This window comes from Paralichthys olivaceus, chromosome 11 (genome assembly GCF_024713975.1).
Source record: "Paralichthys olivaceus isolate ysfri-2021 chromosome 11, ASM2471397v2, whole genome shotgun sequence".
Lineage (NCBI taxonomy): Eukaryota > Metazoa > Chordata > Actinopteri > Pleuronectiformes > Paralichthyidae > Paralichthys > Paralichthys olivaceus.
Genome location: NC_091103.1, coordinates 23,108,424 through 23,135,057, shown reverse-complemented (window position 1 = coordinate 23,135,057; position 26,634 = coordinate 23,108,424). Strand labels below are relative to the sequence as shown.

The 26,634-nt window shown below is 41.1% G+C and overlaps 2 protein-coding genes across 4 annotated transcripts; both read right to left on the bottom strand.

Moving 5' to 3' along the window:
• Positions 1-5,634: 5,634 nt before the first annotated feature.
• On the bottom strand, positions 5,635-9,284 carry lpar6a (lysophosphatidic acid receptor 6a). Its single transcript, XM_020088635.2, has one exon. It carries the CDS (start codon positions 7,335-7,337, stop codon positions 6,240-6,242), a length of 1,098 nt encoding a protein of 365 aa, XP_019944194.1. The 5' UTR covers positions 7,338-9,284; the 3' UTR covers positions 5,635-6,239.
• A 4,975-nt stretch (positions 9,285-14,259) lies between these two features.
• On the bottom strand, positions 14,260-24,351 carry rcbtb2 (regulator of chromosome condensation (RCC1) and BTB (POZ) domain containing protein 2). 3 transcript variants are annotated; one of them, XM_020088534.2, is made up of 12 exons: positions 24,091-24,351; positions 22,722-22,856; positions 21,848-21,998; positions 19,725-19,891; positions 19,491-19,649; positions 18,763-18,870; positions 18,512-18,654; positions 18,152-18,342; positions 17,371-17,497; positions 16,128-16,267; positions 15,898-16,028; positions 14,260-15,781 (listed from the first exon to the last, which is right to left on the bottom strand). In XM_020088534.2, the coding sequence occupies exons 2-12, from the start codon at positions 22,845-22,847 to the stop codon at positions 15,641-15,643; spliced, it is 1,584 nt and encodes a 527-aa protein (XP_019944093.1). In that variant the 5' UTR covers positions 22,848-22,856; positions 24,091-24,351; the 3' UTR covers positions 14,260-15,640. The 3 variants fall into 3 exon arrangements, 2 of the variants coding, with proteins under 2 accessions (XP_019944093.1, XP_019944094.1); XM_020088535.2 differs by having other exon boundaries at positions 24,068-24,310; XR_011244480.1 differs by lacking the exon at positions 17,371-17,497.
• Between the last annotated feature and the right edge of the window lie 2,283 nt (positions 24,352-26,634).

The following is a 26,634-nucleotide window of genomic DNA, read 5'->3' as shown; positions in this document are numbered from 1 at the left end:
TAAAGCGCTTTTAGTGGAAAATAAAACTGGAAAATCCCTATAAAAAATAAACAAAACATGACACTGAAGAAATACGTTTTGTCAAACTTTCAGGAACACATTTTTTTTTTTTTTTACAAAAAACGGTTAGTTATAATTCTAAAGTAAACATTTCAAATTGGAGTTATTGTTGTACGTCATGCAACAATGACGTCATTACAGGCGCTGTTCTTTTCCTGATGTGATCACTGTATACTTCTAATGAGATTTCGCACACAGTCGTCATCTCTCTGCAACATTCCTCCCTCCCTCTCCCTGTCTCACCCTGTCTCATGTCCCTGTCTTTGTCTGCTCCTCTTGCCTCCACCACATCTTTCTCTCTGACTGAGGCCTACTGGGTGTGAAATGTTTCTGACATGCAGTCACTTACGCAATCAGGTTACAGGGCAGCCTGTGTGGAAAACATGATTTTGACATCCATGCAGGTTTGGCAACACGTCAACAGATGCCCTGTTTAGATAATGTGAGCTCAACATCAGGGTGAGGTTTGAAACCATAGAGTGTATGTGAAGATGGAAGACATGGTAGCTCCCCAAAAGTGAAGCCAAAGCATCTTGATCATCCCCTGATGGCTGGCTGCAGTGTAGGTCATAAACTGCCTCCTCCATGTTAGCAGATGGGACAGGGGTCAAACTTAAAAGACAATTTACATGACAATTTCTTCCCAAAAAATGGTTTCTGTCATTTTCTGTAGTGTTTTATCACATTGATGTGTCTCCATGTGTTCATGTTTTGGATAAGTGTGGTTTTAATTACTTATATGATGTTGTAAAAATGGGATGAAACGTCATGATGACTGAGCACAGCTGAGACAAGATCGTGGTTGGTCGAGCATGTGTCGGTATGACCTCAATACTGCGTCTTCACTCCGTAATCACTGCTGCACAGACTCTGATTCCAAACATTGGGGCTCTATTTTAGTACAGTGGGAGGAAGTGGAGACATCCACACTACCTTGCACATCATGAGTGACAGAAGAGAGATGAGGGGCTAAATTATTTAAGTATCGTTTGACTGACCAACATGGCCTCCAAACTTGCAGAGTAAAACCAAAGACTATTGCATTTGTCTCAGAGCTGTGGTTCTTTTCAGACAAGGGTTGGGTTGAGCAGAGGATGTCGCTCTCTGGAATTAAACTGTGATTTAAAGGAGACAGGATGCTGCAGAGGAGTAGACGCAGAAGAAGAGAGCTATTGTGTGTTCGGTGCAAATTCCTTATGGGGAAAACGCTGACCTACAGGCTGACCTGTGAGCGTCAGCTTTTATGTGTGGTTGTGCTGTGGAGTGTGCTACGGGAATTTGTTCATAAGTCTGCACTGTAGTTTGTGGTTAGTGGAGCCGCTGTGTAAAACCTGATAGGTCCGTATCAGAACAACTTGTCCTGATTGAGATCTTTAGTTCCTGTAGAGAATTTAAAATCCACGTTTACCACAGAGAAAATGCAGATTACATCTTTTAAAGGGACATGTGTGTCTGTGGCTACGGGGACTTTTTGTCGATACAAGTAGGGCATATACTGCTGTTCAGAACCCAATGACCCATGATCTCTCTTTTCTCGCATGAGACTGTCAGTCACCCCAGTGGGTCGTCCTCTCTGCTTAGAAGTTGTAGCTACAACAGAGGATTAATGTCTTCACAGAGGCTGCTCAGTCATTGTTTGAACCACATGAGCCTCCAGAGGACGCTGAGGAAACCCCAACCCGTCTCATCAAGCAGAACACACCTCATCGTGAAGGGGGTTTTTCCGGCTGTAACAGGCCACTGTGTTCGCTGAGGTGAAACCCACTGTGTGTGTGTGTGTGTGTGTGTGTGTGTGTGTGTGTGTGAGAATGGATTGACGAAGAACTGCCCACCCCACCCCCACTTCCCATCGTGCTGGGACTTGTGGACTTGGGATGCATTTCCCAAGCGTTTCAACATTTTCATTGATGTCCTCATACACATATGTACTACAACTACCAACAACCAAGGTAGAGATGCATCTGCTCATGGGAGATGAGAACAATGGCGGTCACTGTCCACACACTCTTTGCCGAATGTGGTCAAAATGTCCCTGTTTCATTTCACAGCTGTCGGAACGAGATCAGTGTGATCTTTCCTTTCCTTCGGAACACGCCGGACACTTCACACGATTTTCTAAACATGACCCCAATTGAGGGAATGTTTTATCAACATGCCTGCTTATGCTTTCTGTTTCATTCCACGCACTTTATAAAACAACAACCCCCCCCCCCTCCAAGGACTGATAAGGCCTGTTTACAATCTGAGGCGACAGAGAGTTGGGGAGGATTACATGTGACTGCTGGAGCGGTTATTTAGTTTACCTCCCTCCATGCAGACGCTGAGCTCATTCCATTGCTGGTTATTAGTTCAGTGCTGCCTCTGATTTTAAGATGAGTGAGGCTGTTGTGCTAACACAGGCGTGTTTTTTTGTCTTTTTATTATTGTCAAACCACATCCTGAGAAATAATTACTTAACGCAATGTTCTGTCTCATGCATTGTGTGCTTTTATTGCCTCCTCCTTTTCCCCCAGTCAGAAAAAGTTGTCTTCTAAGCAAGTAATCTTTCCAACCCCCCCCCCCCCCCCCCCCCCCCCCTCCCCCAGTAGAGGGGAGCAGTAGAGAGGAGCAGAGTCGTCCTCCAACCAGAAGGTCGGAGGTTTGATCCCCAGTCTTCCCATCTGCATGCCAAAGTGTCCTTGGGCAAGATGCTGAACAACAAAAAGTGCTAGTAATAGATGCACTGTATGTATGAATGGGTGTGTGAATGGGTGAATGGAAAACTGTAGTGTCAAGCACTCTGATTGGTCATCAAGACTAGAAAAGCGCTATATAAATACAACCACTTTCTTTTTTTTACACATACACTGACGTCCCTGTTAATCCCCCGGCAGAAATTACTCCTGACAAGTGTTCTCAACATGCCAGAGGATCAGGTCAGTTGCGACTGACAGAACTTCAAAGCAGCCATTAAGAGGTTCATTGGAGAAAACATGCTCTATGTACCACGAGGCAAACAGGAACCTGAAGCTATGAGTTAAAGGCTTGTGTTTGTCTGAGCTAAAAGTCAGAGGATCGCCCCGACTGTGACGGCACTGATAAGGACAAAACAGACAAAACACTGGTGTGCTTTTGTGCGACCTTGGAGCAGTCATGTGAAAACAACTTATTTATATTTTGTGTACTTAAAGGTTGATTATGCACAAATTAAGCAGATTGAACAATTGAATTTCAAACTTAAATTAATGGTTCAATAGTTTACTCATGTGAAAAAATGCATCTTCACAACTGTGCGACTCCCTTGTTGGGTTCCCTTAAATTCAGTCAAGCCGCACCAAATTTCAAACACTCAGATATTACAGATGCCCTAAATATTCCTGATCTGTTTCATCATGAGCCATGAAGGATTCCCTGGGAAATCAGTGAAAATGTCAATAAAAATAATCAAATGTTAAAGGAAGTAATTAAAAAAGTCCTGGATCCACCAGCTTACAACAAAATTTCATGGATTCTTCCCCCAAACCCATACTGAATCATACTGCTAATTTTCATGGTAATCCACTCAGTCGTTTTATGTAAAATTGCTCACAAACAAATAAATCAACCAACAAACAAACTGCTTCTACATCTCAGTTTACCAGAGCAATGCAGAACAGAATGTTTGCATGAACGAACAGTGCTGCATCTGTGTTTTCTCACCACGCAGTCTGCTGGGACACAGAGGTCAGGCTGATTAGATAACTGTTGTGTATGCAGAGGAGCCTGCTGGGCTCAGGTGAGGGGTCCGACCCCTGACACCATGTTCTTATACAACCATTCGACTTCAGCGTGTACACAGCCTTGTGTTCTTGACATTAAGCAAACGCACCACATTGGAACATGACAACAAAAACGAGTGTTACATCAAAATGGGATTTCCCTTTTTTACTGACCTTTGACCCATACACATACACACATTCACACACTTATGCATAATCATGAATGATGAGTGGTTATCCTTTTGAAATGAGTCATTACTATGTGTACGCAGTTCTACTTCACGATGTTTACTAACCTTGTCATCATGTTGCAACTACGCATATGAAGGCACTGCTTCAAGATGGCATCCTTAACCGTGTCTCAATCATACTTGTTTGTTTTCATAACAGCCCAGCTCTTTAACCCCGTCCTTGACTTCGCTCACACGGCCTCAGAAGCAGAGTTATAGGTGGGGTGTGTGAACAAAGCGCCGCCGACTGACTCACTGGTTATGTCAATAAAGTCAAGAGCGCCATGTGCTTTCTGTTATTCACCCTCATGCTGTGCTGACTCCTCACTGATGCCACATCACTTGGATGTATTATGTATATATTTGTCCACAGCAGGAGGAATATTTCACACATCTGTTTTTCCTGTAAACCGCTAAAAGGATTTTTGTTTTACTTAGATTTCACTTCAGTGCTGTTTTTAGGGTATAGAAGGGCACATGGCCAACCAGTCCTCATGGGAGACATTTAAACTCAATAGATCCATATTTTGATTTGGATGTGCACCAAATTACAGACATGTAAATAAATATCAATACCTTAAATAAAAAGAAAATGTTGAAAAACCCTACCCAATTTAAAGGTACAGTGTTTAGAATTTAGTGATATCTAGTGTTGAAATTACATGTTGCAGCTGAACACCCCTCACCTCACCCTCTCCTTCCAAACATAAAAGAACCTGTGGTAGCTTCAGTTGTCATAAAAACTCAAAAGGCGGCCTCCGTAGAGAGGGTCCCCTTGATGTAAATGTTTAAGTATTTAAATATAAAGGGCCTTTTCTGGGGTAAAGAAAACTACAATTCATACAATTTCTGCTAATAGATCCCTTTCACCTAAATCTTACACACTGGACCTTTAATGACGTCTTCCTTGTGATATGCTCCACCCCTCCAGGAAATGTCATGTAAATTGGTTGAGTAGTTTTTGCCTAATCCTGCTAACTAACAAAGAAACGCAAATGAAAACCTCTTTGTTTGACAGAGCTGTGCTGCACAACTGTGGTAAAACTCTGTTGATGTAAAGCGTCTTGATTCATCGTGCAGCTGCACTGACCGTCAGTTATTAAAACACCATGTCCTTGTGGGGGATGAAAATAAAATTTAACAGGATGATAAAAAAGGAATTACTATCTCAGTTCACGTTAAACATAACAGACATGACGCTGTGTTAAAGCTGCTCTCTTTGTTCAAACAAAAGTTTGCGGCAGAAGTGGACTTGGTGGCTGTTCTGCCCACGTTTTACACGATAAGTATTTAACCGTTTGCATGAAACTGTGAAGAGTCTGTTCCTCTCACTTCCATTGACAAAGACTTCCTCTTCTCCATCACTGGTTGCTACACAGGAAGTTCAAGCAGATGGACTTTATATACTTCCACTTTTCCTCCCCATATACATGCAGGACAAACACAGGCAGTCAATAGTGAGAAGTCTTAACACTATTGTATGTTGCATCACAGTCTTCACGTGCAAGCTTTGTACAAACTAGACATGGACAGTTTCCAACTTTTAACCTTACTTATGTCCTTTCGACAAAATGACATTTTCCTCATTCAAAAGACAACATGTTTCATTAGTTTTAGACAGTACATGACTTTTATTCATTACTGTGGCATGAGTGCAGTATCTGGAATTCCATGTCAGTGCATTTAATGGCAACAGTCTACAATGAAAAGAAGGCACTTCTGTGACCTACGTGTACTTCACAAAAAACACAACACAGCCCTGTACACTTAAAAGCTTGATATATCTTTTCTGTTAATTTAATAGACACTACTCTAACGTTAGCACCACAGCTCACCATGGAAGTGTACAGATATACAGGCACATGTAGCTTTCAGTATCATAACTCTCCTGCTGTCCAGTGATCACATTCCCTTCCAGGTCACCGGCAGAGTAATTGCGCTTAACACAATTTCCACAGGAAAAGGGGAATTAATAAGTAGTAATAAATAAGCATTAAATCCACAGATGTGAACAAAGGTTCACATAGCAGTAACACTGTAGAGCAGGGTCTGTCAGTGACAGGTCCAAATATTCGCCCTGAGATGAGAAATAAGATAATACTTCTTTGGCAGGTGCTTCATAAAGCACTAATCGATTCCCGTGGTCTCGCGTGGGTTTGTTTTTCACCAGAGAGGTGGATTTTTTAATACCTGAGCGTAACAACTCCCCCAGTCACACTGAAGACTCATTGTGAAAGACTTTAGCTTTTAGATTCCTCAGGCTGTACTGCAGGTTGGAGCTGGTTTCTGACTGCAGCGCCTCGGAGAACTTGGCATCATACATGCGACTCGCCGGAGTCTTCCTCTTGATGGAGTTCTGGATGGTCTCTGAGGTGAAGTAGTAAACAATGGGGTCAAAGCAGCAGTTGGACACAGCGATGCAGAGGGCCACCGGGTAGATGGTCCGCACCACGGACTCCACCGAGCAGCCTTTTAAAGTTTTGGTGCGGACCAGAGAATAGAAAACTAAGTTTACATTGTAGGGGATGAAGCAGAAACAAAAGATAAAGAGGTGGACAATTATCATGCGCAGGATCTTTGTTTTGTTCAGCTTCCCCCCCTGGCTGATGGTTTGGGGCCGACGCAGCGTCTGCAAAACCATGATGGAGCAGCAGACGTTGAGAAGCAGTGGGATGATGAAGCCCACTGTCTCTATGAATATCACCACCTTGGACAGATGAGCTTTCCACTGCTTGGACGAGAAGTTCTCGAAGCAGAATGTGGCGTTGGTCGTGTTGTTCTCCCGCGAGGTGGTTTCCAGCAGGAACCCTGTGGGGAGGCTCCCCGCCAACACCAGCACCCACACGGCGATGCACACTATCTTTGCGTTGCGTTTAGTCCTGAGCATCCTTGAGCGAAAGGGGTGCACGATGGCTAGGAAGCGATCCACGCTGATGCAGGTGAGAAAGAGGATGCTGCCGTACATGTTGGTGTAGAACAGCGAGACGGACACCTTGCACAACGTGCTCCCAAAAGGCCAGTTCTGGTTGATGAAGTAGAAGACCCTCAGCGGCAGCGTGAAGACAAACAGCAGGTCCGACATCACCAGGTTCATCATGTAAGTGGTGGTCTCGTTCCTCAGCTTCAGAGTGCAGGTGAATATGTAGATGGCCACGACGTTGGTGATGAGTCCCACCACGAACACGATGCTGAACACCGTGCTGTACAAAGGGTATTTGAAGCCATCGTTCTTGCTGCAGGTGGAGACGGAGGCCGAGTCGTTCCCAGCCCACGGTGATGTAAAGCTGTTGTGTGTCGTAGTGTTGTACATTGTCAAAGAGTGGAGGGATGAGGGGTGTCTGTTATGTAATGGCTATATAATGAAAAGGCCACCAGGCACAGGACAGTTTTAGAACAGAGAGACACTCAAGCCATCGGCACAAAGATTTCCCTCCAATTCAACTGTTCACGTTAGAGCGAGCTGCAGCTCCACATGATCCCCTCCCTTGTCTTGATGTAGTTATTTTGGGGGTTACCTCATGTTGAAGAGACCCCTCCCAGGGGACAGGGCTCCAGCCTGGTGTGTCCTCCCCTCCCCCTGCTCTATCTCTCCACCAGGCTTCACCCCACGAGTTGAAGACTGAGCTTTACTTACTCAGAAGAATCAGCCACACAAATGTTCACAGATCAGTCAGGGATGATGATGGAATATCCACATTCAGGGTTCGTCTGAAAATATCTTAATGGCATTATCCCTCCTCTTTGTCATGACTCAATCTGGTGGTTTCTGTTTGTCCTTCTCAGTCTCACAGCCGCAAACTTGTCCTCAGCTCTCTGGCTCTCGTCCTGACCACCATCCACAAGGCTTCTCCCCCCAGGAGTAGAAGGAAAGCTGCAGTCTAACTCTTGCTTGAATGAGTTTCAGTTTGTCTTCAGGGTGTGTTTCCTGTTTACCCCTCGTCTCTCTCTGCCAGGCTGAGTCACTCAGTATCTGCGGCTCTCTCTCTCTGACAGCCTCAGGCGCCTCGCTCTGCACGCATCTCGCTCAGGGACAGCTCCAACTTCGTCTTTGTGCCTCTGTAGCAGAAAGATTTTGTGCTTTGAGTTGGAGAGCAGCAGTGGTAACTCCTCCCTCTGCCCCCCGGTCCAACTCCTCCTACTCCTTTGTCTGCTCTCATGAGCCAAACAAACAATTCATCAAGACTTCACAATGTGCTCAGCAGATCCTGATGCACGGATACACTTTTAAAATAAACACTTTGAAATGGTCTCATTTCAGCAGCAAGTGAGCAAACTTGAGTCTGAGTGAAACTATATATGACAACTATATATTTCAAGTTGTTTCAGAATAATGACAAGTGCTTCAATATCTTTATAACCTTTTTATTTTGCTGTTTGATCCATTGAATAAAGTTCACAGGCCTCAAAATGATTATATAGTGTTCTTCTCAAACTCTATTCAACAATATAACACACACTCATAGAAATGTTTTATCCATCAAGATCCATGAATTATTACCTGGGAAATCAAAAAATGTGACAATTACATTACAGTAATATACTATTTATTACCCTTTCCGTATACTATGTATACCTTTTGAAATACCTTATAAAGCCTTATAGCTTATTTCTGTGTTTTACATTTTTGTTGTGTTTTATATATTGTGTGTTTTTTACGTTTTATAAATTGTGTTTTCATGCTGCACTGTTTCCTTTTTTGAACATCATCCGTAGACTGTGTATATGGATGAGTGACAATCAAGTTGACTTGAAAAACTGTATCACAATGTTAAAGAAAGTGAAAAAGAATTCCTGGAAGTGAACCAAAATTCAAACATTTCTTCCATGGATCAAATCCAACTCCTCCACAAAATCTTATATAATCAGATGTGTATTTGTTTGCATAAACCTGGCTGACAAACGTGGAGGTAAATATATAGTAACTGCATACATTTACTCAGTACTGTACTTATGCAGGTTTGTACTTCTACTCCACTGAATCTCAAGGGGAAATATTCTACCTATTTTTGCTCCATTTTAAGAGGAGGAGTAGCTCAGTCCATAGAGACTTCCAAAGTATGGAAGGTGGACTGGTAGCTGGAGAGGTGCCAGTTCACCTCCTGGGCACCCCCCCAAATTGCTCACAGGATGCTTTTCCGGAGCTGCCTATCACTCCACCATCTCTCTCCACATTTGCATGTCTATGTGCCCTTTGTGTGTGTGGTATTGTATCGCATGTAAAAAGAATTCCCCCTTGAGATATCAATAAAGTATCTCTTCTTAATCTGCGTTTTCAACCTGCGTTTTCTGCGTGTTTGTTTGTGAACTATGCTAAAACTACTTATCTTACACCAAAGTCATGCATGTCTATGGGACAGATATTCATGAGTGTGTTGAAGTTAGTGCAGATCAAAATAAAGATCTGGATCTATTGAGTTTGGATGTGGTTTCATAAAAGGCTTTGTTTGAGGTATATAATTTACTGAGTGACATTCGAGAATTTATATTTATTTTATTTATTCTAATTGCTAGTTACTTTGCAGATCAAATTATGAAACATATTTAAAACCATCAATCATTTAAATACAGTAAACTGCTTTAGGTTGTATCTAACTCTTCACTGACACAGGCCTTTTTATTTGCATCACAGCTACTTTTACTTTTGATATCCTAAGTCAATTTTACTGCTAATGCTACTGTACAGCTGGAAAATGATTCAACAAATTGAGGTAAACCTGTTTTTTTAATGAGATGCTGGTTGACTTGTTTTACCTTCATCAGTCAAGATGTCACAGAAGACGTAGGAGGTCAAAAGTGCCTGAGACGGTCAATAAAACCCTGCAGAGGCCTGAGGTGAAGGCCTCCACAGGTCTGCTGGGAGGTGCAGGGGAATTGAACTGTCTCCTGATTGTTTTTGACTACTTGCGTGGGCCGCAGCTCTGCTAAAGAGAAGAACAGCGGTTTTGTCTGAAGGGGACACCGGAAGTGAGACAGAACAGAGCACTTTTTCTATTCAGTGGTTTCTCAGCTGCCCTTGTCAGTGCGTGCCCACAAGCTTTCTCCTTGCAGCGCCGTGTGAGAGTTGCATTCAACTTCTCCTTCAATAGAAACACTCAACTTGGCAGTCAGTAAAAAAACACACTGGGGCGAAAGAAAACCAAATTTGAAAACAGTCATGCAAATTAAGAGAATTTGCTGAGTTGCTTTTGAATATTTACCCCATTTGAACGAGACTCTACTGATACAAACATGACACTAATCCAGAGATTGGTGGATTTTTCACTAGGATACTTCACAGAGTTCCCAACAATAGTCAAACAAATGAAGGAAAATCTTGCTGGGAATCAAAGAGACAGTGGGTGTTTAACAGCCAGCGCGCCTCTCTTTGTCAGTCCGCCACAAAATAAACACCATCAAGGCTGGAGCGAAGCGTTGGAGAAAAACAGAAACACTTGGGCTATTGTCTTTCACTCGCAAAATAGTTCCATCCAGCGCATAAAAACAAGCTCTTCACATACGAATATGTGGTTACGAAACAAAAAACATGTGCCTTGAAATCCCTGGACTGTTACATTTCTCACAATGACAGGAAGCAGTCTGGCACCCCCAAGGCCGAGAGCGAAGGGCTTCAAATACCAGACTGAAATGTATGAGAAAGATAGAAGGTGACATCACGCTGCTGTGTGATGATCATCAATGGACGGAGACAGATTACAAATGCAATGACGAGTCAAGACTTTACTGAACACTTCATGTTGTAAATGTGACTCAACGTGGATTCAAACTTACGTGTCATGTTACTGGTGTAAGAAACAGAGACGGACCTCAGCTAACTGGTTAAACTGAGTAATGATGGATAGATGGATGGATGGATGGGTAAACAAACGGACAGACGGATGGTCAAATGGACGGATGAGAGGGATAGATAGATCGATCGATGGATAGATGAAAGATAGATAGAAAGAAAGAAAGAAAGAGTGTGTGACTTGGCAGAATGACACTGTGTTGACAAAGAGCCTTCGGGCCAGATTCTCTGACGTTCACCTTGGTAACAGAGACTTCATGAATGTTGTTCTGGCAGCTACATACAAACCAATCAAAAAAAAAAAACAGTGGAGGCAGCAGAACCCTGCAGAGCAGCAGTCCACACATGAAGCCCTGAGGCTCAGGAAACGTTCCAGAGCTGCCACAGCTACAAAAACTCTCAGGGAGTGGAGACCAGAGCCCCGACACAAACCACACACAACTTTCTTTGAGATTAAGAACATAGAAATATAAGATATAATGTTTTATTTCAGAATAAAACGACAGAGAATCTCATGTCTGCAATGAGAATCAAAACTTTATCTCATCTCCTTCTTCTTTTTAAACCTCAGTGCACATACAGTTTAATCTGTAAATGAAAACTAAAACAGAGTCTTGACATTTAAAATAAGAAAAACACGAGTCTCTGCTGTGTGTGTGTGTGTGTGTGTGTGTGTGTGTGTGTGTGTGTGTGTGTGTGTGTGTGTGTGTGTGTGTGTGTGCTCCCCCACATGGCCTTATCAACTGAAGGCTTTGTAAAACAAACACTAACCACCCACAGACCCTTCAACCTCCGAAAAACAGACTGAATGTACCGTCATTTAAAAACTTTTAACTGCAGGTTTTATCAACTCAGTGTCAACACTGTGGAGCCGCAGCCCCCACACCCTGTTCAGTTAGTTTAATGCAATTAAACCACAAGCTTTTGGATGATTAAAAGACTTCAACTATCAACTAAATGATCAAAGTGTTGAGATATGTGTGTGTGTGACTCAGTACCAACAGTACCATGATCAAGCAGACACTGTTGCATGTTGTGCTAAAAAGGTCAAAACTCAAAATCAGTATAAACGAGGTTGTTTCACACACTCATATCAGACCCCTTTATGTGCATGATTTGTATAATTGAGATCCATGAGTTATTTCCTGCAAAATGTCTAATAACGCTGTATCTCACTGTTACAGAAAGTGATGATCAAAAACTTCCTTGATCTGCACCAAACTTTAAAGGGTTTTTCTCTGACCCACCCTTCCTCCAAAATTTGTGGAAATAGATCCAGTAGTTTTTTGTGAAATCTGGTTTACAAACAAATATACGAACCAACCAAGAAACAAACAGACAGGAGTGAGAACATAAGCTCCTCTTTCATTCCTCTTCTCTGGTTTAAGCTGAATTTTATATGAATACATTACCCCCCCGACCTGCTGCAACATGCAAATGAAGCTTTTACTCCACTTAACTTAAAGGAGACTTAAAGGGCTTCATTGTGATATGAAGCCATAAATTCTTCATATCATCATTTTTTTTTTTGAAATGGTTCCAGGAGGTTCACATGTGGCAGAGCGCCAGTTACGGTTGGCAGCTGTGTGTATTTCCTCATTTCATGTGAATTTGTTTACCTTATGTGTCAACTCTGTTTAGACTAAAACCTATTTATCTTGACTGGCTGCTTATATATATATATTTGTTATTTTATGTCATAGTATTTGTGTGATAAGGAAATAAAATTACCTGTGTGTTAAGTTTTCCTTGATGTATTTGTGTTTAAGAGTTAAAGACATTACAATTTCCTCAAAGTAATATTGCTCAGTCAGCAGGGAACATTGCACCGAAGCCATACGCTCATAAATTTAGCATCATTTGTTTTTGGGAGTAGCCATTAGCTGGAGCCGAGTAAGTGAATTATCGTCTGTGAGCTGCTGATCTGGCTTTCATCACCATGTGCCTGAACATCACAAAGCCTGTACTGTTTAGTTTCAGTTGAGCCTCTATTAAAATAGGAAAATACATTTTCTGTGGGAAACGTATCTTGTAAGTTAACTGTGATATTGTTCTGACAACATCCTTAAACGTCCTGCAACAGAAATACACGAGCATATTGTAACACTGTAACCACATCAGGAAACCTAGAATTTCGAGAGGTTCTGCTTCCAGGAAGTAACTGTGTTCTATGTATTATATATGATGTTATTCACATGTTCGCATTTGTTCCATTTAAATAACATAACACTAACAATATTACATAAGAGATTTTCGAAGAGAGTTTCATTTGCCTGCGTTTAATGAATATCAAGTGTCTCTTTATAGTGGAAATACATGGTTCAGTTAAAGCAACATTAACATGCAGAGGAGTGATGAGTAGATTTTTTAGTGAGGGCATTAGACAAAACAGGGGGCAGGTGCAAAAACCACAACATGTGCTCAGCAGTTCAGCACTTAGAGTCACGAGTGTGAAGACAAATTCAACTACGACACACTCCAAATGGTGCTTGAGGGGCTGCAGAGGGTCCCTGGAAAAGAGGGGACCCTTTATATTCTCAATATTTTCATCCAGAGGTAACCCACTGACAGAATTGTTTGTGTATTTTGGTCCTGCATTTTAAACTCAAGCAAAAAATCTTGTCAAACGGGGGTCCGTGGTATAGTTTGTGTCAGTTAAAGGGTCCTTGAGGTGCAAAGATTTGAGAACCACCCTTGACGTTAGAGTGGAAAACAAACAGGCCATATTCCAACACATAAATTCCTTAACTGGAATCCTATCATGATAAATGATCATGATTCCATGGTAATATCTACTGAGATAATGATATGATGAAACCCTTTTTTTTTTTTTAGATTGAGCCCAGCTGTATCAGCCAGACAAGGAAGGAAGCCGACCATTATCAAACGGCGACTATCTCAGGATTTGTTTAACTGAACAGACACGGGCAGGAAACAAACTCTGAAGTGGATTCAAACCTGAGTGAACAGGAACTTACTTCTCCCTTCAAACCTCAAGAATTGTAGCTAAAACATGAGTAAAACACTGATTTTTGTAAAGCAAGGGAATGTACATACATACAGTAGATGTGTTGCTGTATTGATGGATGGTTTTAATAAGGATGTAACAAAACTTCTAAAGGTCCGAAACCCTTTTTGTAACCAAATAACAAACTTTATAGAATTAAAGTCTGTAATGTTTACAAGTCTGACAAAACCTTATTGTTTAATTTCAGATCTTTGTTGTATTATTCTTTCAATTAAATTCAATGGGAAACTACAATTTTAAAATCAGTCTATGTGCTGTCTGATGGATTAGATATGCAATTGGACAAAAGACTTATCACAGTTTGCATTTTGTTAACAAAATATTGTTTACCAGGATATCTTCTTCAATTGTGTAAACATTCAGACAAAGGCTTATAAATGATTCCATAACAGACCAAAAAAAAAACCCACATCCATCAAATTATGCAGTTATTCATTTTAATACCTTTTAGACTGTCACATGTTCAAGTTAGTGCCGCTGACAGCAGTGTACAGAATGTTTCATACAAAATGACAGCATAGGCTTTTTGTTTTTTTTAGAAATTATCAAAATATTCCAAATAAAAAAAAATAATAATTTGTTTGTTAGAGAAAAAGCATTTTGTTATTCTGTTTGGATACATTTAGCAATTTAATATAGAATTATGTGATAACTACATATGTGGTATATACTACCTGGGCTATATTCAACACAGCTTTTAAAATAAACTAATTTCCAAAGTGCTAGCAGGGGACAGGGGACATTAAGAAACCCTTGAAAAAAGAAGCAAACGTTTGCTGCTAACATATTAATGATTTAAAAAAAAAACTGAAAAATGACAACTTCCCGTAAACAAACCAAATAGCAGTGAAACACAACTGTAAAATCAGCTGCATCTACAGTGTGGCATCATGGACAGGCTACACAATGAGCTTGTGTAAGTCACACAGTTTCCAGCTGCACACAGAGGGATAATAGGAACACAAGTAAACACGCAGTAGGGCATTCTTCTTAACTGACAACACCTTCTTCCATCAGTCTTCTGACGGTGGCCAGCGCAAGCAGTGCAAATGTCAATACATAAATCAATCAGTGACTGAAAGTTCGAATGGCAAAGGTTAATTACCACAATACAAAACAACGGGGGATAATTTAACAGTGACTTACACAAGAAACTGATTTTGTTGATAAGATACAAATTATAATTTTTCAGGAAAAAAAAAACAGCTTGATTTCCCTCATTAAAATCTACTTCTCAATCTGGAAAAAGGCGTCAAAGAAAAACAGCACAATGTGAAAGGTCAGTTCCTGGCTGACGTGTTTGTTTCTGATCACTTCCTGTCGCTAATGCTCACACATTGCGTGCACTGAACGATCATTCGCTTTACTTCCTGTTGCAGGGCAGTGATCTACAAAACAAACCATGGTGCTGCAAAGACTGATGCAGCTACTTCACGTGTCCTGTCTGAGCTGGTTGCTGCTGCACCACATCAGTCGGGTGACAAGTTTGATCAAACAAATCGGATAGTGAATCAGCCTAGCATTTAGTCAATAACACAAAGGTGACAAAAGGACGACCACACTGTCTGCTCGTGACTGGGGTGGGTATTTACCCACCAAGCAGCCGCTGTGTTTGGAAGAGGTTAGGCCATTCACACAGAGGCATCAGCAAGAGGGTGAAATCTTAAACCATTTGCCCCTCCAGTGTTAAACCCCCAGCCACAAGGCTTTGAAGCACTGATCTGCCTCATGTTTACTTTGGTCTAGGGTCGACCCTCCAGACCAGGGTGAGCTTCAACTAGTCACTACAGGGGCACTCTAGTCAGTTTTTGAAGGCCCCATAGCGGCTGGCTTTGATAATGAAGTTCTTGAGCAGGTCATGGTCCATGTCCTCAAAGGCCTGGGTCTGCGTGACAGCTGTGAGATGGTTGACGCAAAACTTGAAGCAGAACTCCTCCAGGTCCTAAAAATGAAGAGGGCCGTCTTGTCAATGGTGAGGGGTATAACCGACTAGCTACTGTGAAGGCAAGGCACCCACCACCATGGTGTCTGACTGTGTGTCAGTGGCTATGAGCTTACCCGCGCCTCATACTTGACAGCAGCAGAGAGCAGGGTGATGGCGTTCTCCTCTGAGATGCCTCTCTTGATAGTTTCCTGGCACAACCTCTTCAGCCTCGTCTCTCTGTAGAATGTAGCCAAGTCTAGCAGCCCTGTGAAAACAGCACACAAGTGAGTGTATTCAAGACTTTCGCACTGACTTCAGTGGTGCTCGGAGTGTTTAAGCGACTGAGATTCAGCTCTGGCCTTACCAATAGCATCCTCTGGTGGCAAGTTGATAGTGTCTGTGTAGAGGTACTCCAGAAAGGCTCTGTACACCAGGTATGAGAACTGATGGATTTCTATGGAGTCCTCGTCTGTTTCGTTCAACAGTTCACGGAAATGCTCGCACCTACAGCGGGAAGAAAGGCAGCTGATGTTTCATGTGACATGATAAAAGGATGTCATTAATAACTGCATGTTTAAACCTACCTATTACAAATGTATGAGACTTGTTCAATTTGATTGATTTTAAGAGCCTGCTAATTACTTTATAAACTGTATGGATGGAGTATGATCAATAGTAAAGTAGCCAAAAACTTCACTTAAGCTATATTCAGACATGAACCCCAGGTCCAGACATTTCCTGGTGTTTGTCTTTCACATATGAAGCACGTGGCTAGAGATAAACAGGTCAGTGTTCAGGTGAGGGGCGGTGTGTGGATGAGTGCATCTCAAACATATCATTTGCATGTGATTTAGCCAGAGCAGGCTTTTTTACTTTCACTGCTGCATATTCGTAAGATCATTTGCACCATGGTTGATGTCGCAGATAGTCTGGCTCCTTCCTACTGACCTACAGCCAAGGACTGGAATGCACATACTTTGTGTACAAGTGTGGTTATAAAAAGAAAAATAGGAAACAATAGGTCTGTCTTCGCTTCCCTGTGACATTAACAGGAAAGACGAGGAAAGGCTGTTCAACTGATGGCAACACAGGACAGTCGGTTTATGTTATATATGTATATGTATGGTAAATACCTGTATGTTTCTCTTGATTTTATGTTTCTATAGTTAATAATCACTAAGTTTTCAAAATGTGTTTCTGTTACTCTGAAATACCCCCAGTGTGTTCTATACAAAGGAACCTTGATCACTCATGACCACAAACAACCCCACAGTGATGCAGAGATTGGCAGCACAACATCAGAGACACAGTTTCTATTCCGACATAAGGATCATTATTTGCACCCAGGAGGTTTTTGCTACTGTAAATAATAATAAGTGTATTGAAGTATTCTGTGTGGGTGAGTACACCTCAACATGTTTGCACACATTGTTCACCTAACCAGAGATACTATAGCTACTCAAAAGTCCTGTGATTGAATGGGAATTGTGTTGTTTTGGGAAATTTCTCTAGACTCAATTTTTAAACATTGTGATTTGATCACAATAACCAAAAAGCACTGGTTCACATTTTCACCTGTGACTCGACAGGTTGTTTGTTTTCTGTACCTGATTTTCAACAGAGCTTTGTGAACATGGATACACTTCCCATCAACCAAGAACTTCAGGTCTGAAATCTCTGGGCTGTCAAACTCCTTCTTCAAAGACTGAGCTACAGTCATGTAGTCATCACCATCTGAAAAAAGAAAAACAAAGCAAACAAGTTTTGTTTTTTTTCAGACGGGGAAAACGAATCTATGCTATGTTGTGTGTTACGTCTATTTTTCAGTACTTTAACAACTGGTGCACTTCACTGTAAAGATATAGCACCTATGTACATGCTTCATGAAAACAGTATTTTATTGGCATGACCATTTAAAATGATGCTGAACTGATGAAAAGATAGATAGTAGATATTTGAAAAGGAAATTTAATGCAATCAGAGATTAAATCGCTCCTTGTTCCTTCAACACTTAGGTCTTTTTACAGTTGAAAAGGTAACAACAGAAAACTATAGCAGGTGAGAGTGCTAGAGATTTCAGTGGCTTGTTTGATAAACAGATTTACTGGAGCATGTCATTTATAAAGCACAGTAAAAAAACCTGTATCTCAAAGTGACCTGTACAGTATGTCTGGTTGAGCTGAAATCAATCCCTATGTATGATTATTTGAAGTGGAGAGGAAACATTTTTTCCTGTTAAGTTCTAAGAAATTCTAACTGTAACACATGCACATTAGAAGATACAATTAGGTCGACAGGACAGTTAATGAAAAAAAAACCCCTCCATTACTGAGGATGACTGAGTTCTGGGGCTCTTAGTTTTCCTTTATATTCTTACTCGACACTTACCTACTGAGAGGAGATGCCACGTGACAGCAGGTGTGGCAAAGCATGCGAACACATCGTCTGTGCTACTGAAGTGGGTGATGTGGGGACTGGCCACAGCTTGACCTCGACACTGACCCCACATCAGAACCTGCCCACTCTGGGTCTTGGCAGCAGACGTGTGGCTGGTGTGACAAGCAGCCACCTCGACCATCCTAGTGACAACAATAGAATTCAAATTTGAAGTACTGCTAAGGTTTATCATGCAGGCTGTGGGTTGACATATGTCGTGAAGGACGTTGTCATGTAGCCCTTGGTGATGTGTTATGGTGGCAGGAAGGTGTCAGTGCTAATTTTAGGCTGGGGTGAAAAAGAAATACTCACCTCTCCTTGTCTGTGTTTATTTGAGTGGGAAGAGCTTGGTTGCTCTTATTGCCTGTTCCCAACTGCCCATACGAGTTGGCACCCCATGCGTAAACTAACCCCTCATCTGTAAGTGCCAATGTATGTGCATATCCACAGGCAACCTGCACATAGGAGGAGAGCAATTAATCTGAATGTTAACTTTGAGAAATAGTCTAAAGACTAGTCTATAGAATAGTCTATAGAAAGAGAGAAATAGAAAGAATTATTACCTGGAGGATGTTGACACCCTGAAGAGCAGCGATCCTGCACGGTGTCTGCTGATTTCCATTGTTGCCCAAACCTAGCTGTCCATTGCAGTTGTAGCCCCATCCATAGATCTACCAACAGGGGACAAATTCAGATCAATGCACATACTATGTCAAGACACTGTTACCTCTGCCCAAGGAGGTTTTCACCCCCTCCAATGGTTTGTTTTTAGCAGAATTAAGTGAAAACTACAGAATAGATTTCCACATAACTTGGAAGGATAAAAGAAATCTTATGTATTTAGAGGATTGATATCTATGAGTGTGTGCAATTTGCTGCAGCTTGATTGAATTTAATGAGACTGTTGGGGCTTGGTGGAAGTTCAGTGCAGGGTTTAAACACATGATTAACTTTTCTCAACTATTCTCTTAACTTTCTTTTAGTGGATATATTTAAATCTGAAATGTCCCTATTTGCAAGAAACGTATTCATTGCAAACTATGATGAGCACTGTCTTCATGCATGAATGAGGAAGAAATTAATCCATATCTTTCATAGAATGATGAGCCATGCCTCTACTGTACAAACTGCTAAGCTCATGATTATCTTATGCTAAGCTGCAATGAACATTTTTATTGGCCAACCACTTTAAAAAATAGTTATGAGTTGCTGACTGCCACAAAATTAACTTGCAGAGAGCAGTCATTCAATTATTCGTGCTAAACATCTGCAGACTGATGTGACCCATTACTTCTCCATTGTCCAGAACAGCCATCGAGCAGAGCTGACCACAGGCTACGTTAACCACCACTTTGTTCTGCAGGCAGCTGCTGACCCTCCGTGGTGTCGGCTGGTTGGCGGTGGACCCAGAACCAACTTGGCCCGAGTTGTTGTATCCCCATGCATAGACCTGAACACAGGGATAAAACTTATCACAGTCCAAAGAAACACAGATTAAGCTGAAAGAAAAGTGAGGATAAATCACCTCTCCATCAGTTGTTCGGGCAATAGTGTGGTGGGAGCCACAGGCCACCTCTGTTACCCTCTTGCTCAGGAGGTTGGTGGACACAAGGGCAGGGGTCAGTCCATGGTTGGTGGTCCCATTGCCAAGCTGGCTGTAGCCATTGTGGCCCCACGCAAACACCTCTCCATCTAAAAAGCAGGAGGCAAACTCATTCTAATAAAATATTAACCACTGTAAAAACATGAACAGATAAGAGCAAGTCAACTTCACATAAATTATGGCAAAGCCTCAGTACAACTCTAAGTAGAAATTACAAGAGATCTAAATTTTCTTTAATTGACATTTATGAAGTTTAAATGTATTTGCAGAAAAATACATCAGAAAATAATATTATGTCCAATGTGACGTATGTGAAAACTGAAAAAAAAAAGAGAGATGCCAACGTTGATGAGGAGTTAAAAATACTGCCCACTTCATAACCCAGTGGCAGGACATGGAAAAGTAAATCAAAACAGGCCCCTAACTGGTTTATCATGGGATTGAATCTGCTCACAGCCGCAGGAAAAGAATCCAGATGGCCACTAATGATGTCCAGCTACCTCCAAACCTTTGATAAGAGGCTTAATGGATGAACAAATCCATAACAACTTTATCCCAATCTACAAGCACGGTGGATTCTGAATGAAGTTAAAACAAAGGAACCGTGGTGAAGTATCTATGATATCAGTGGAAGGAGTTCATGGGCGATTGAAAACCTGAGCATGTTGCTCTGAATTCCACCAAACATCCTGTCATGAGGGTTGAACATTAGGTTGTGAAAATGCCAGACATGTGTCACCACAAGTTCAGGACACAAGTGGGCAGCTCAGTGACACAGGCAGAAGACAGGACATTGTGCGAAACACATGCACAGACAGAAAGACAAGGAGTCAGACCCACCCACTTCCAGCAAAAGGGAAGAAAGAAGCCTCAAGGCAAATGAGAGATCTGATCCAAGCCGAGGTCTGACACCTGGAGGAGGAAGAGTTACGGTCAAGTCCTGCGGAATGTGGATCACAAGAAATTTGGACCATGTGGGATCAAAGCAAAAGATGACGTGTCCTGCACTTTGGATACTGGAGCACTTCCATGTCACTGTCCTGCTTTGATGGATGAGCTAAACTCTTCCAACACAAGAGTGGAATGAGAAGGATTCACTGTGCAAGTCATGTGGAAAGAGAAGCGCGTTGGCGCACATATTGACAGGGTGCGAGACTACGCTTTGCCAGGGGGGATACAGATGGCGACACGACAAAGTCCTCAGTGCGCTGGCTGACAACTTGGAGCAGGACAGATGGAAAAGAAACCTAAGTTACATGTGAGACCAGCCCCATCCATCCAGTTTATTAGGAAGAGGAGATCACTGAGAAGGCAGAGGATTAAGGAACTGGGAAAAAACTGCACTTTCTTGTGGTTGTTCAAACATATCTGAAGGCTGATATAGTCATATGGTCAGAGGAGGCAAAGAGGATCGTCATGATCGAACTGATGGTCTCGTGGGAAAAAAGAATGCAAAGAGAGGAAGGCCACCAAGTACCAGGACCTGATACAACAAAGCAGTGAATGTAAGGGTGGCAGGGCTGGGATCCTCACAGCTGTGGGAACAGAATGAAGGGAGAGGAAGACAGCAACTTGTTGGTTAAGAGAGGCAGTGGAAAGAATAGTTTATCATTTAGTAGCACCAGTGCCACTTGACGTATCCAAGAAAAGTTCAATTCAGGGCAACTGGACTTGGTTGTAGATACTGAACAAACATCTTGGTAAGGAGTTGAAACACCTTCAAGTTTCTACAACCAAGTCCAGTTGCCATCAATTCAACTATGAAGCTTTGCAGTCGAGAGATTGACTTTTGTCCCACATTACACTGAACAGTTACATTCTGGTGCCCACCTGAAATGTTTGTATTTATTTATCATAATTAAATGTATCGAGGCATAACAAATATTTTAATGTTAACATAAACTGTTAATAAAGGCGCTTGTTAGATACAATAACGCTAACCCTGACATCTGCATGTGTCATCTTGTTTGTCTGTGATGCCTTTCCTTTGCATTCTGAGGAAAATTGCCCTTTGGGACAAATACAAGTGATCTGAACTGGATTACCTGCAGTAGCGATAACCACATGTGGTCCTGTTCCATAGCTCAGGGACACAATTTTCTTTCCGCACAAGACATCAATCCTGCGGGGCTCAATAGTGCTTTGAAGATCTCCGAGCCCTAAGCAGCCGCTGCAGTTGGTGCCCAGCGCAAAAACCTGCAAATACCAACAGACATCGCTACTGTGATGCTTTATGATATTAATAAATTATACATGAATATGACATTTAAGTGTTCACTGACACTGGTACCCCAGCACAAATTTGGCGAGTTGACACAATGGGAGGGGACTTAATAGCAAAGTAAACTGGTATGTGAATCAATTACAAATCATTATCAATTAATTGGTCTATTAAGGTTTTCTTCAATTGTCTGTTGAGTCTCTATAATATAATATATACAATTTTAAGAAAATTGTGAAAAATGTCCATTATACCTTCCTAGTGCCAGAGCAGAGATATTTGTAAGTAATATCTTGTCAAATGATAGATGGAATAATCAGTTCAACAAACATTCATTTCTATACCACAATCATCTGCATTGAAACATAAACTATTTGGACTAAAGGGAAAAACAAATGAGCAGGGGTGGAAAGATGAGGCGCGCTGTGCACCTTTCCACAGGATAAAAATGGAGCTTGCTCAGGCATTAGGCCTATATGGCTAAAGATAGCCTCATTCTATCTGCTTATCCCTGGGCTTGGAACTGCATCTTGTATCAGCCGGAGAGAACCAGAGAGAACTGATGCTATTTTCTAACCACCTGTACACAGAAAATAATCTAACTGGTATTATAAAAAGAAGGTTAAGTCAAGTCTTGCTGAATGTCTTAATGTAAACAAAAAGATTAAAAGAAACCTGGCTTAAGGTCCAAGTGTTACCTCATCATTAACGGTGACATAGAGGGCTTCATTTGCAGCACTGCCAAAGACACAGGCCTGCCGGATAAGCCGCAGTTCCTCTGGAGGAAGGAGTGCAAACACTGGCCACTTCCCCACGTCCAGCATGCTACTCAGCTGTGAAAGGGAGTGAAAACAGAGTTGAACATATGTTAATATGAGTCATCAAGATAATTTAATTTGAAAGTGGAATGTGCTGAAGCTAGAAATGCGAGAAGATCAGAATTAAAGAACACTGAAAAAGTTGTATAGTGAGTGGTCTGCAGATTTCTTTGAACTTGGGGTATTCTTTGAAATAATTAATGATTTATGCTGGAAAGCAAAATGCTGAGTCACAGCCAAGCAGTAATATGCTGAAGTTGTCGAGTTAAAAGCCATTCCTGCTCCAGTTAGTAAATCCTTGACTGCATACAAATCGTTCTTCTTTTTAATAATAAAGTGATTACAATAAAAGTCAGGCAAAACCAGACCAAAGGAAGGTCAAACTAGATTTGAATGAAGAGAAAAGAGAGATGGAAATTATGCGCCGTCCAGTCTGCAGCAACAAATGCATAAAGTTAAAACAAGGTGGGTAAATTATCCACTAGGTTTTCCAAATCTCAAAAAGGCACTCAGGGGCACAGACAGCAACTGGGCAGAGTCCATCTTTGCAGACAGATTAAAACAGACGGAGATAAACTCATTAACTATGTGTTTACTGAGTTCTCTCCTCCACCATATCTGAAACCTAATACAACATTTCCAGAACAAACTCCTTTTTATAATTTGCAATCTTGATGTCACCTGACTGGCACACCCAGATTACACAAAGGGATTTGAAATAAACTGTCAGGCGGCTGTGTTTAATGGAGATGGGTTTATCTGCTTGGCTCAGGTTGTTTTTCCAATGATCAATATATGCTCATAAAACCTACTTGTCTCTTTGAATACAGTTGCCTTCCTGCAAACTCAGACTTTGAATGGCACATTACAATGTAAAAGCCACAGAAGGGAAATAACGCATTTAATATAGCTAACATTATGAAGCAATACCGTCGATTATTATGAATAATACAGCAAAGTCCAACATTTCCTACTGGATTTAATGAGCCATAACATGAAGTTAGCATCAGCCCACAGCACCGCCGGACAACACTTCCAATAGGAAGGGTGCAAACAAACGACGCTAAAGGTGCGAGGCGTGTTGCATCGTAATCAAACAAGCCAACAGCACAAACGTTATTGTAGCATTGTCGTTAATGAACAAAGTTCCACGCAACGGCGAATAACAATCAAGCTAATTAACGACAAAGCTAATTAACATGCGGAGTGTTGTTGTTGCTGCTCACTCGCTTCAAGCTGTTGTCGTTACCTTACAGTCGCTTTAGCTAGCGTCTCGTCCGCAGCGTCGTTTCCTACCCGACAGTGACGCTGAGAACTCGCCAGTCAACATATTGGGAGAATCAAGTTGTTGGTGGAATCATGTCGGTTCACTCATGTGTCATAAATTCACGTCAGTGGCCGTGGTTGAGCCCTGTTGTCGCTAGCTTTAGCTTTAGCTGCTACACCGACTGAAAAACACCGCACCTCCTTACTTCCTGTTGTTAGCTGCTGCGTTCAATGACAGTCGGAGATCGGGGCTTTTGATAATAATTTCCTAACTGGTTTCTTATCTATGTCTGGTGTTTTCACTGTGCGTGTGCGTGTGTGTGTGTGTGTGTGTGTGTGTGTGTGTGTGTGTGTGTGTGTGTGCGTGTGTGTGTGCAGTCCAGGTTTTACTATTACTTATTACTATGGGGACTTGTCTTTCTTACAAGGACAACAATGAAGGCCAAAAATCATTAGAACTTTTAAAGTGAAGACATGTTTAGGTTAAGTTTAGGTTTGGAATAAGATAAAGTTTAGATTGAGATTGGGTTTAGATTAAGATTAGATTTAAGTAAAGATTTGGTTTAGGTTAAGAATATGTTCAGATTAAGATTAGGTTTAGATTAAGATTAGATTTAGTTAAAGATTTGGTATAGGTTAAAATCAGATTCAGGTTAAGATTAGGTTTTGGTAAAGATTGGGTTTAGGTTGAGATTAGGTTTAGATTAAGATTGGGTTTAGATTAAGGTAAAGATTTGGTATAGGTTAAAATTAGATTCAGGTTAAGATTAGGTTATGGTAAAGATTGGGTTTAGGTTTAGATTAGGTTTAGGTTACATTTAGGTAAAGATTAGGATTATTACATTGAGATTAGGATAGGGGTAAGGCTAAAGTAAATCTCCAGGAGTGTGTGTGTGTGTGTGTGTGTGTGTGTGTGTGTGTGTGCATATTAATTTTTGTAAACTCTTTAGGACATTTTCCAGTATCACACTGACCTTGTTAGGACCAGTTTCCCAAATTTAGTACTAATGTGGCTAAATGTAATTTTTGAGGTCCTGGTTTAGGTTAAGGGTTAGATGTGAATTGTGTTAATTTTAGGGGCATACATTGGCCAGAGGTTAATTAGTTAAGGTTTTGGTTAGGTTGTTCACATTTACTGATTGTCAGTGCAAACCATAACTGTGCAAACTTGCCTCATCCTCCATGGTTCCATCATGACAAGATGTGACAGGTGAGGATATTTGTGCAGGCAGATTTAGTCACAGTCACAAAACTTTAAAACTGATGTTACAATAAAGGCCCAGGTCAGAGGTGGTGGGTGTGGTCTGAGCCATGAGTACTGCACAGATCTTATAATGATAAGATGAAGACACATGCACAACGCTATCAATGTTCACTATTATTTATGTTATGCCTTCAATGGAAGAAGAAAATGTTTCACTCATTTTAGTGGCGGAGGCAACATTGCACTGCTTAATAGAGTCCAGGGGGGGCAGTGGAGAGCTACAGACAGGTACTTGTGTGGGCCAAAGCCATAGATTTTCAGACAATAATAGCTAATAATAGCTAATATTTTATGTCGAAAATAAATCATGTGTATTGTCGTTTGTACCATTTTAATAAATTGTGAGTTAATATTTCAGATACTGTCTTTTCTCTACTTTCTCATATTTAAAGGCCTTATCTATAAATAGCCCTTTCCATCAATTAAAAAGCACCTATGCAACAAAAACTGATATATTATATAAATACAGTTTCTTATAATGATTGCACATATCTCATCTCATATAATTTTGACAATGACAGATATGTTGTCGAAGTCCTAAAAGATGCTTGAGACCTGGAAAAATGTGGGAGTGGTTTGGGATTATTTGTTGGAAATATTTAATATATTTAATATTGTTTCTTACAGTTATTCTAGTCCAGGAAACACAGCATAAATGACTGAACTATAGAAAACAATTTAGTTCTACAGAAAACTGCTAAAGAAATACAGTTTATAACTCCGTTATTATTATTACACAATTGAATGTGTCTCATATATTTTTTGAAAATGACAGACATATAATCGAAGTATCAAATATATTCTTGAGACTTAAGACATTTTTGGGATTTACAATTGTTTCATATAGTTCAAAACAAATGTAGATAATGAATGTTTAGTCATTGGTTCTTACTGGGATTGTGGGGTGCTACATCGACATAATGTCTCATTAAATTCTGACAATGCCAGACATGTTATCAAAAGATTTGCAAGCTATATGATGAACATGACCCCAATGACCCACAGAATATAAATGTACAGCAAAAAAATTACGATTTTCATTTTTCTGAACTATGCAATTTTCCTTACTACAAGAAAAATGGTCAGTTGAGGTTGTGCACAGATTTTTCTGGCTATATAAGCCTGTTGCCCCCTTGACCGCTGCCACTCTAACTGTGGACTAATAAAGAGTTGGGAACTAAGTGGGACTGAAGCTAAAACCGAGTAACCTATATGGTGTATCAGGTCCACAATTCTTGAATTGAGCAAGTAGGGATACGGAAA

Excerpts from the sequence above, each read along its gene's own strand:
- lpar6a (XM_020088635.2), bottom strand. The coding sequence starts at position 7,337 with ATGTACAACACTACGACACACAACAGCTTTACATCACCGTGGGCTGGG.
- rcbtb2 (XM_020088534.2), bottom strand. The coding sequence starts at position 22,847 with ATGCTGGACGTGGGGAAGTGGCCAGTGTTTGCACTCCTTCCTCCAGAG. Across the intron at positions 21,999-22,721 it reads ATGTCACCGTTAATGATGAG|GTTTTTGCGCTGGGCACCAA; the intron begins GTAACACTTGGA and ends TGGTATTTGCAG. Across the intron at positions 16,268-17,370 it reads AAAGCTCTGTTGAAAATCAG|GTGCGAGCATTTCCGTGAAC; the intron begins GTACAGAAAACA and ends TTCCCGCTGTAG.